Source organism: Pyrgilauda ruficollis, unplaced genomic scaffold (assembly GCF_017590135.1).
Source record: "Pyrgilauda ruficollis isolate IOZ18807 unplaced genomic scaffold, ASM1759013v1 scaffold148, whole genome shotgun sequence".
NCBI classification, from domain to species: domain Eukaryota; kingdom Metazoa; phylum Chordata; class Aves; order Passeriformes; family Passeridae; genus Pyrgilauda; species Pyrgilauda ruficollis.
This window is the reverse complement of record NW_024513432.1, coordinates 786371-796202: the sequence shown is the minus strand read 5'-3', so window position 1 is coordinate 796202 and position 9832 is coordinate 786371. Positions and strand designations below refer to the sequence as shown.

Below are 9832 nucleotides of genomic sequence, written 5' to 3'. Positions count from 1 at the left end.
TGCCCCAGATCGGAGCCCCGAGGTTCCCCAGCCGGAGACGGAGGACAGCCGCCCGCCAGGACCCAAGAATGTGCGGAACCCCTTGTGAGGCCGCGGCTCACCGGCGGACTCTTGGCTGAATTGTACAACAGCCGTGGGCGGATCCTTTGACAGGCAGCTGGATCAGCCAATAACAGGGAGGAACGGGGATGCCGCGGCTCGCTGCGCCAATGAGCGGTGGAGAGGGCGGGGCCACACCCGGAAGCGGTGAGGAGCGCGGGGGCAGCACCGGCAGCACCGGGGATCGGGAGAAGCCGCAGCGATGTCGGAACGGAAAGTGCTGAACGTGAGTTGGAGAGGAATCCCCGCCAAGGCGGCCGGGGAGCGTCCCGAGCCGGGCTGGGCCAGGGGAGGGTTCCCCGAGGGCGCGGGGCGGCCCCGGTTGGTTCGGGAGTCGCTCCCGGGATCCGTGAGGCTGGAAAAGGCCCGAGATCGAGTCCCCGCTGTGCCCGGTGCCCGCCTTGTGCCCAGCCCAGCGCACCGAGTGCCCGTCCTCGGGCACCTCCAGAGATGGAGACTGCAAACCCCCCCGGGCAGCCCATTCCGGAGTTTAGCAAAACTTTCCGTGAAGGAATTTCCCCGGTACCGGATTTAAACCCGAGCTGGGGCCGTTTCCTCTCATCCCGCCGCTGTTCCCCGGCAGCAGAGCCCGAGCCCCGGCGGGCTCAGCCTCCAGTGCGAGCTGTGGGGAGCGGGAAGGTTCCCGGAGCTCCAGCACTGCCAAATCTGCTCCCTGTGCTCGGAAACATCCCCGGAATTCCCAAACACAGAACATTCCCAAATCTGCTCCCTGTGCTCGGAAACATCCCCGGAATTCCCAAACACAGAACATTCCCAAATCTGCTCTTTGTGCTCGGAAACATCCCCGGAATTCCCAAACACAGAACATTCCCAGATCTGCTCCCTGTGCATGGAAACATCCCCGGAATTCCCAAACACAGAACATTCCCAAATCTGCTCTCTGTGCATGGAAACATCCCCGGAATTCCCAAACACAGAACATTCCCAAATCTGCTCTCTGTGCATGGAAACATTCCTGGAGTTGCCAAATCTACTCTCTCTCCATAGAAATATCCCCACAATTCCCAAATCTGCTCTTTGTCCATGGAAACATTCCCACAGTTCCCAAATCTGCTCTCTGTCCATATAAATATCCCCAGAATTCCCAAATATAGAAGCATTCCCAGAATTCCCAAATTCCTCTGTGCTCAGAAACATCCCCGGAATTCCCAAACTCAGGAACATTCCCAGATCTGCTCTCTCTCCATAGAAACATCCCCGGAATTCCCAAACTCAGGAACATTCCCAGATCTGCTCTCTCCACAGAAATATTACCCCCCGGACTTCGATCCGGCCAAGATCCCGAAGCTGAAGCTGCCCAAGGACCGGCAGTACGTGGTGAGGCTGATGGCCCCCTTCAACATGAGGTGAGAGCAGCCCTGGGGCCCCTCCTGGAGCACTGGGATCCCTCCTGGGATAATGGGATCCCTCCTGGAATAATGGGATCCCTCCTGGAGCAGTGGGATCCCTCCTGGGATAATGGGATCCCTCCTGGGATGATGGGATCCCTCCTGGAGCACTGGGATCACTCCTGGAGCAGTGGGATCCCTCCTGGGATAATGGGATCCCTCCTGGGTTAATGGGATCACTCCTGGAGCAATGGGATCCTTCCTGGAGCACTGGGACCCCCCCTGGAATGATGGGATCCCCCCTGGAATGATGGGATCCCTCCTGGAGCACTGGATCCCCCCTGGAATGATGGGATCCCCCCTGGGATGGGCTGGAAGGCTCTCAAAGCCCAGCCAGGGCCACCAGCAGGGTCACTCCACCCCCCCAGGCTGGGACACCTGAGGCAGCTGGAGCAGGGGGAATCTCCTGAGGAACTCCAGATGTTGTTGGGCCCAGGCTCCAGATGTTGCCTCTGGTGGCTCCAGGGCAGCCTGCAGGGAAGGGGGTGGGGGGGTTTCCTTCCAGGACCTGACAGGGAGGAGGGAGAGAGACCAGGGACAAGACAAGGGACAATCTCCACACTGCATTCTGCTCTGGCACAAACACAGCACAGAAAAGGATAAGCATTGTGTTTTCTTTCTCTGAGGTTCAGAGAATGTGAATCCCAGAAATATTCCTGGGAAGAATTGTGCCTTGCTTTTCTCTGTGAAGGGAAATGTGGGGCTGCACACCTGACCTGACAGGCCAAGGAACCAAAACACCCTCACTGTGGGTGAACAATCCCAATTTCATTCTGCTCTGGCACAAACACAGGCACAGAAAATGGTAAGAATTGTGTTTTTCCTTTCTCTGAAGCTCAGAGAATGTGAAACCCAGGAATATTCCTGGGAAGAGCCGTGCCTTGCTTTTCTCTGTGAAGTGTGGCAGCACTCCCAGCCCCTCCCCAGCCCCGTTGCCCCCCTCTGGACGTTTCCCTGCCCCTGCCCAGGTGCAAGACGTGTGGGGAGTACATCTACAAGGGCAAGAAGTTCAACGCCCGCAAGGAGACGGTGCAGAACGAATCCTACCTGGGGCTGCCCATCTTCCGCTTCTACATCAAGTGCACGCGCTGCCTGGCTGAGATCACCTTCAAGGTCAGCCCCCCGGTGCCTGGGCAGCCTGGGGGGCATCCCAGGGAGCAGCTGGAGCTGTGCCAGGCTGCTGGCATGGAGATCAGGGCATGGTTTTTCACCCCCAGGGTGGTGGGGTGCTGAATTCCCCCCCGGGAATGGGCACGGCTGCCACAGCTCCAGGGAACTTTGGACAATGGGGTGGGTGGGGTTGTCCCAGAGAAAAGAATCCCAGGATGGTTTGGCTTGGGAGGACCCTAAAGCCCATCCAATCCCACCTTTCACTCAACCAGGTGCCTCCAAGCCCTGTCCAACCTGACCTTGGACACTTCAAGCCACAGCTTCTCTGGGCAATCTGTTCCAAAGTCTCCTTAAATCCAATCCAACCCTCCCCTGCCTCACTTCCAGACCATTCCCCCGTGTCCTAGTCCTCCCTGCCTGGGTAAAAGTTGTTTTCTCTCTGTTTCATCAGCTCCTTTCAAGGCCAGAGCTGATGGTCCCTTCCAGCTCAGGGTGTTCCATGGTTCCCTGGCACTCCTGCCCAGCAAAGGCTGATGGAGTTGCTTTGGTTCCCTAATTTAAGATTTTTTTGGTTAATGTGAAGTGTGGTGGGTTTGGGAAAGCACAGAACCAGAAGAGCTGAGTCCCAGGGTGGGTTTCTGGGTTTGAAACCAGCAGAAGAGCTGAGTCCCAGGGTGGGTTTCTGGGTTTGAAACCAGCAGAAGAGCTGAGTCCCAGGGTGGGTTTCTGGGTGGATCACCCTTCCTGTGGCAGCTGCATTGGTGGAGCTGGGGGATGTGTGGCTCTGAGGTGGCTGTGGGCTGGCTGGGGCAGGATCCCCCCCTCCCCTCCATGGTTCTCCTGCTGCTCCCCCTCAGACAGACCCTGAGAACACGGATTACACCATGGAGCACGGCGCCACCAGGAACTTCCAGGCAGAGAAGCTCCTGGAGGAGGAGGAGAAGAGGATGCAGAAGGAGAGGGAAGAGGAGGAGCTCAACAATCCCATGAAGGTACAAGGAGTGCAGGAAAACCTCTGCCACTCTGCCTGACTCTCCCCAGCCACGGCAGTGACTTTGTAGCCATCCAGACTTTCCTGTCCTACCCAAAAATGAGGATGAGGAGGATCCTCTTGTGCTTTGTCCAGCGTGGGGAGGTGTTGGAGGCTCCTGTCAGGCTCTGCTGCCTCAAATATCCCAACTTATCCCACCCAGGTCCTGGAGAACCGAACCAAGGACTCCAAGCTGGAGATGGAGGTCCTGGAGAACCTGCAGGAGCTGAAGGAGCTCAACCAGCGCCAGGCCAACGTGGACTTTGAGGCCATGCTGACAGCGACAGAGCAGGGACAGAGCCAGGACAGAGCCAGGACAGCAGGGACAGAGCAGGGACAGAGCAGGGACAGGGCTGTCCCCGCTCCTGCTGCCCCTGGAGCCCCACCCGGAGCTGGAAGCACCGCCAGGGGCCCGGGGATCCCGGCCCACGCTGTTGTCACCTCCTGCAGCAGCAGCAGCGAGGGGAAGGTGTTTGTTTGTGTTCCCTGCAGTGCTGGTGGGTCCCAGCCCTGCTCCCAGGATGTCTTTGGGAGTGCCAGGGCTGGACAGGACTCTGCTGTGTCCATTCTGGGGGTGCCACTGCCCTCACCCCCCCAGTGATCGTGCCCAGGTCGGGTTTGGGGTGCCCTGACCCCCCCCAGCAGGAATGGCACCTTGGAGCTGTCTCCTTCCCACCGGGGTGCAGGGACCCCCTCCTTCACGTCACCCCCAGCTGCTTCTGTCCCAGGGTGTCTCAGGTGCCACCTTTGCACACACCCGGGGGTCCTGCAGCCCCTCACTGCGGGGACAGGGCTGTCCTGCATCCAGCAGCCCCCCGGATGTCCCCAGGAGCTCGGGGACAAAGCCCTCCCTGCCGTTCTGAGCCTGCTGGGCTCCAGCAGCTCGGGAATAAACGGGGTCTGGCAGAGCCAGAGCAGAGCTTCACCCCAGAGCTTCGTCTTGCAGAGAGTGATTTGTACGTGGGCACTGTGGGACCCTGCCCCAGGGACCCCCACCCCCGTGACAGGGACCCCCCAGTGCCCACCCACCCCAAGGCGGGCTCTCCTCACCCATGGCCATGAGCTTCCCCCTCATCAAGGCACCAGCTCTAATTGCTGAGCAGCCTCTGGCTAATTAACACCCTCACAGAGGGGCTGGTGGGAGGGGGGGGCCCGGGGGGGCTCTGGGGCGTCAGGGAGAGCTGGACAGAAGGGCAGCCCCCCATCCCAATTAGCATTCTGTGCACATGCCTTAATTAGCCTCTTCAAATATTAATGCTGGCCGCTGGGCTCAGCCCGGGCTGGGGGGGCGGGAGGGGGGGTCTGCGGCCGTGTCCTCCCAGATGTGTCCCCCCACTCCCCAGCTGTCACCACCCCCCAGCACCGGGGGGGACCCCAAGGAGAGGGACCCCAAGGGGAGGGACCTTTGTTCTGGGGACAGACAATGGCACGAGGGGACTCGGGGCAGGGCTGGGGGGGGTCCCAACCTCCTGCCCCCAGCGTGGTGTCTGAGCCCCCCCAGACCCCGCGGCAGAGGGGGAGCAGAGCCCCCCGTGCCCCCCGGGGTGGGTGACACAGCTGGGGGGTCCTTGCTCCCCCAAAGCCCTGCGCCCCCCCAGCACCGGGGGGGGGGGATCCCAATCCCCGGCCTTGCCCGCCGCTCGGGGGGCGGGGGTTGAGCCCCGCGGGGTCCCTCCGTGTCGCCCTCGTTGTCCCTGCCGGTGTCCCCTCGGTGGTCTCGCCCCCCCCGTGCCGGTGCCCCCGGCGAGGCGGGCGCGGGGGGGGGGGATCGGGGGCTCCGGTCCGGGGGGGGAGCTGGGGTCACTGGGAGAGGAAACTGGGGGGCGGCCGGGCACGGTGGAGTCCCTGGGAGAGGGGGAAGGGGAGAGGGGCTGGGGGACAAAGGGACCAGGTGGGCGGGAGAGGGACGGGGCTGGGGACACCCGTGTGGGGGCTGTGGGAGCCCGAAGGGTCCCGTGAGGGCACCCAGGGCCCGGGGGGCTGCGGGGGGGGCAGCGGGGGTCCCGTCCCACCCGGAGCCCCCCCGGCAGGGCCCAGGTGAGAGCGAGTACTCGGAGCCCTTCGAGGGGGAGCAGGACCCGGCGCTCGAGGGCGGCTGCGACGAGGAGGCCACAGGTGGGTGGTGACACCCGGGCACCCCCAACACCCCCAGCACCCCCGCGGGGGTCCCGGGCATCTCCCACCGCCCCCTTCCCCGTCGGCAGGGTGTCCGCGGCAGGGCGAGGGCCGGCGGGGGCGGCCGCGCCGGGGTCCCCAACTCTACGACACCCCCTCCGAGGAGTGGGACACGGCCGGGGATGGCCCGGGGGGACCCCCGGCCCGCGAGAGCCGCCTCCCCCGCGACGACGAGCGCCCGGCAGACGAGTACGACCAGCCCTGGGAGTGGAAGAAGGATCACATCTCGAGGGCCTTCGCAGGTGACAGCGTCCCCCCGGTGCCACCTCGGGAGGGCACGGCTCCCGTGGCTGCCGCTCCTGGCCCCCTCCTCCTTGTGGGGACCACCCCAGGGTCCCCCAAGCCTACATCCCTCAGCTTCCATGGGTGTCAGTCCTGGACCTCAGCATCCCGCAGCATCCCGGGGTCCCCTCCATGTCCCCCAGTGCCACCCCAACGCCCTGTGCCCCCCATGGGTACCCCCCGGAGCGCTCCTGGCCCCAGCGATGTGACACCGCGGCAGGGCAGAGCCACCTGTGGGACATTCCTTTGTGGCACTGAGCGGAGCCGGCGGCGCGGGCGGGGTGGGTGGGTGATGATCAGGGTGGGTGATGTCCCTTTGTCCCCGCAGTGCAGTTTGAGAGCCCCGAGCGCTCCCCCAGCCTGTCCCGGCCGCTGCCGCGCTCCCCCCGCGCCCCCGGCGGCCCCCGGCCCGCCTGTCCCCCCAGCCCCCGGCACGTGGACACCTCGCTGCCCCTGGAGAAGCAGGCGTGAGTCTGGGGGCGTCCCCTGGGGTGGCACCGGCGTGCCACGGGGCCACAGCCACAGGGAGAAGGTCCCCCAGGGTGGGTCCTTGTGGGGTCAAGGGTGTCCCTGGGTGTGGCTGGGCCCTGTGACATGGATGGGTCCCCAAGGGGTGTGGAGGGCCCAGTGTCCTGTGTGAATCCCCATGGGGCTGGGTGCCCCACAGGATGTTTGGGTGCCCTATGGCATAGCTGGGTGCCCCATAGGATGGTTGGGTGCCCCATGGTGTGGTTGGGTGCCCCATAGAATGGTTGGGTGCCCCATGGCGTAGTTGGGTGCCCCATAGGATGCCCCATTGTGTGGTTGAGTGCCCCATGGCATGGTTGGGTGCCCATAGGATGGTTGGGTGCCCCATTGTGTGGTTGGGTGCCCCATGGCATGGTTGGGTGCCCCATGGCATGGTTGGGTGCCCCATAGAATGGTTGGGTGCCCCATGGCATGGTTGGGTGCCCCATGGGATGCTTGGGTACCCCATGGCACAGGAGGTCCCTGTGGGGTGTGGGTGGCTCCCCGAGGCACAGGGGGTGCCCGAGTGACCCCGCTGTGCCCAGCTGGTACCACGGCCCCATCGGGCGGGCGGGCGCCGAGACGCTGCTGGCGCTGTGCCGCGAGGGCAGCTTCCTGGTGCGTGACTGCGAGACCAGCCCCGACGACTACTCGCTGTCCCTCAGGTGAGCGTGGGGACACGGGCACAGCCCGGGCACAGCCCTGCCAGGGGCCATGCCAGGCTGGGAGCGTTGGGTTGGATCCGGGTGCTCCTGTCCCAGCGGCCGTGGGGACGTGCTGGCATGTCCCTGTGCACGGCACAGGCTGGAGGTGACCCGGAATCCCTCTCCTGGGGTAGTGCCACCCCCTGCCCCTGCTCTGGATGGGGTCCCCATCCCTGTCCTCATCCGCACTGCTGTCCTCATCTGTACCCCGATCTCCATCCCAGTCCTCATCCCTATTCCCATTCCCATTTCCTACCCCATCCCCATCCCTATCTTTGTCCCCCTCCCTGTCCCAGCCTCCACCCCGCTCCTCTTCCCTGTCCCCATCCTCATCCCTGTCCAGATCCGCACTTTATCCCAATCCCCATCCCTGTTCCTGTTCCTACTCCTCTTCCCATCCCATCCCACCCCATCCCACCCCATCCCATCCCATCCCTGTTCCCATCCCCATCCCTGTTCCCATCCCTGTTCCTGTTCCCATTCCCGTTTCTGTCCCATTCCCGTTCCCGTCCCCATTCCTGTTCCCATCCCCGTTCCTGTTCCCATCCCTGTTCCCACTCCCATCCCCGCTCCCGCTCCCGTTCCCGTTCCTGCTCCCGTTCCCGTTCCCGCTCCCGCTCCCATCCCCGCTCCCATCCCCGTTCCCGTCCCCGTTCCCGTTCCCGTCCCCATCCCCGTTCCCGTGCCTCATTTCCCGCCCGTCCCGCAGGAGCAGCCAGGGTTTCGTGCACGTGAAGCTGACGCGGACCCGGGAGCAGCACTTCACGCTGGGCCGGGCCGGGGCCGCCTTCCCGTCGGTACCGGCGGCCGTGGGGCACTACACGGCGCGGGCGCTGCCCGTGCGCGGTGCCCGCCACCTGTCCCTTCTCTACCCCGTGGCCGTGCAGCCCCTGTGAGCCCCGGACCCCCGGCCGCGCCCCCCGCCCCATTAAACCGCCCTGTCACACCGGGGGGTGACGCTGTGCTGCCTCCGAGGGGGATTTGGGGACGGGGATTTGGGGGGCGAGGATTTGGGGAGGAGTTCCCATTCCCGTTTCTGTCCCATTCCCGTTCCCGTCCCCATTCCTGTTCCCATCCCCGTTCCTGTTCCCATCCCTGTTCCCGCTCCCATCCCCGCTCCCGCTCCCATCCCCGCTCCCATCCCCGTTCCCATCCCCGTTCCCGTTCCCGTCCCCATCCCCGTTCCAGTCCCCGTTCCCGTTCCCGTGCCTCATTTCCCGCCCGTCCCGCAGGAGCAGCCAGGGTTTCGTGCACGTGAAGCTGACGCGGACCCGGGAGCAGCACTTCACGCTGGGCCGGGCCGGGGCCGCCTTCCCGTCGGTACCGGCGGCCGTGGGGCACTACACGGCGCGGGCGCTGCCCGTGCGCGGTGCCCGCCACCTGTCCCTTCTCTACCCCGTGGCCGTGCAGCCCCTGTGAGCCCCGGACCCCCGGCCGCGCCCCCCGCCCCATTAAACCGCCCTGTCACACCGGGGGGTGACGCTGTGCTGCCTCCGAGGGGGATTTGGGGACGGGGATTTGGGGGGCGAGGATTTGGGGAGGAGTTTTTGGGCAGAGATGGGGATGTGGGCGGGGGGGATTAGGGACAGGGATGGGGACAAGAGTGGGGACAGGGAGGAGAAAAGGATGGGGATGGGGATGGGGACAGCAATGGGTGCCTCTGGTGCATCTTGGTGCCCAACTCTGCGGTGTCCCTGGGGAAGGCAGGACAAGGTGGTGGCACTGCCACCGCTGTCCCACCCTGCTCTCACCACCGTGCAGGACCCCCAGGATGGGGGGGGAGGGGGAGTCGAGCTGAGTCCCCCGGCCATGGGCACAGCGTGGGGTGGCACTGCCCGGGGTCACCCGCGTGGTGAGGGGCTGGTGGCACTGCCCGGGGTCACCCGCGTGGTGAGGGGCTGGTGGCACTGCCCGGGGTCACCCGCGTGGTGAGGGGCTGGTGGCACTGCCCCCCACGGGGGGGTCCTTGCTTCCCACCCCCAGCACAGCCCTCGGGTGCCGGATGACACCATGCAAGAGCCCAGGGGACAACAGAGTGGCTTCCCCTGAGCAAGGGGTCCCAGGGGCCGCTGTCACCCCTCTGGCACGGTGACAACGAGCTGCCCACGCGCGGGGCACAGGATGGCACGGGGGGGGGGGCGGGGGGGACACAGAGGACGCGGAGCCGGGTGACAGACAGGATGCTGCCAAACACCTTTTTTTGGGGGATTTCCTGAGGAAGGCAGAGCTGGGGGAGGGTGTGAGGCACAGCGGGCACCCTCAGGGCCGGGGGGGCAGGGGGGGCCCCGCGCCCGCCGCAGCTCCGGCTGGTACCGGCACACCTTCGGCTCGGGGGGGGGCGGCTTTGCGGTGGCCGACGGGGACACCACGTTCAGGTAGATGGCCGTGTCGGGGTGGGCAGCGCCTGTGGGGGTCACTTCTGTCAGGCCGGACCCTCGGGGGACACGCGGGGTGCCCCGGAGGGGGGGGACGAGCAGGGGAGGTTTGGGGTCAGGGGAACGTGGGGGTGGTGGGCA

The 9832-nt window shown here is 65.2% G+C and overlaps 2 protein-coding genes across 2 annotated transcripts in view; one reads left to right on the top strand and one right to left on the bottom strand.

Annotated features, from left to right (window-relative positions):
* The first annotated feature begins 226 nt into the window (after nucleotides 1-226).
* Nucleotides 227-8228, top strand: YJU2 (YJU2 splicing factor homolog). The gene is made up of 10 exons (XM_041460739.1): nucleotides 227-325; nucleotides 1366-1466; nucleotides 2477-2621; nucleotides 3476-3610; nucleotides 3812-3936; nucleotides 5501-5763; nucleotides 5853-6065; nucleotides 6434-6572; nucleotides 7158-7277; nucleotides 8026-8228. The coding sequence occupies exons 1-10, from the start codon at nucleotides 302-304 to the stop codon at nucleotides 8210-8212; spliced, it is 1452 nt and encodes a 483-aa protein (XP_041316673.1). The 5' UTR covers nucleotides 227-301; the 3' UTR covers nucleotides 8213-8228.
* A 1160-nt stretch (nucleotides 8229-9388) lies between these two features.
* TMIGD2 (transmembrane and immunoglobulin domain containing 2) overlaps nucleotides 9389-9832 on the bottom strand; it is a 2541-nt gene continuing 2097 nt past the window's right edge. The window contains exon 5 of the mRNA XM_041460738.1: nucleotides 9389-9720. Within this exon, the coding sequence (XP_041316672.1) occupies nucleotides 9389-9720 (332 nt within the window). The remainder of the gene's footprint in view (nucleotides 9721-9832) is intronic.

What these genes read in the sequence shown, in the direction of transcription:
- YJU2 (XM_041460739.1), top strand. Translation starts at nt 302, where the DNA reads ATGTCGGAACGGAAAGTGCTGAAC. An exon ending in TGGCTGAGATCACCTTCAAG is followed by an intron (nt 2,622 to 3,475) that starts GTCAGCCCCCCG and finishes GCTCCCCCTCAG; the next exon opens with ACAGACCCTGAGAACACGGA. An exon ending in GCCATGCTGACAGCGACAGA is followed by an intron (nt 3,937 to 5,500) that starts GCAGGGACAGAG and finishes AGTCCCTGGGAG; the next exon opens with AGGGGGAAGGGGAGAGGGGC.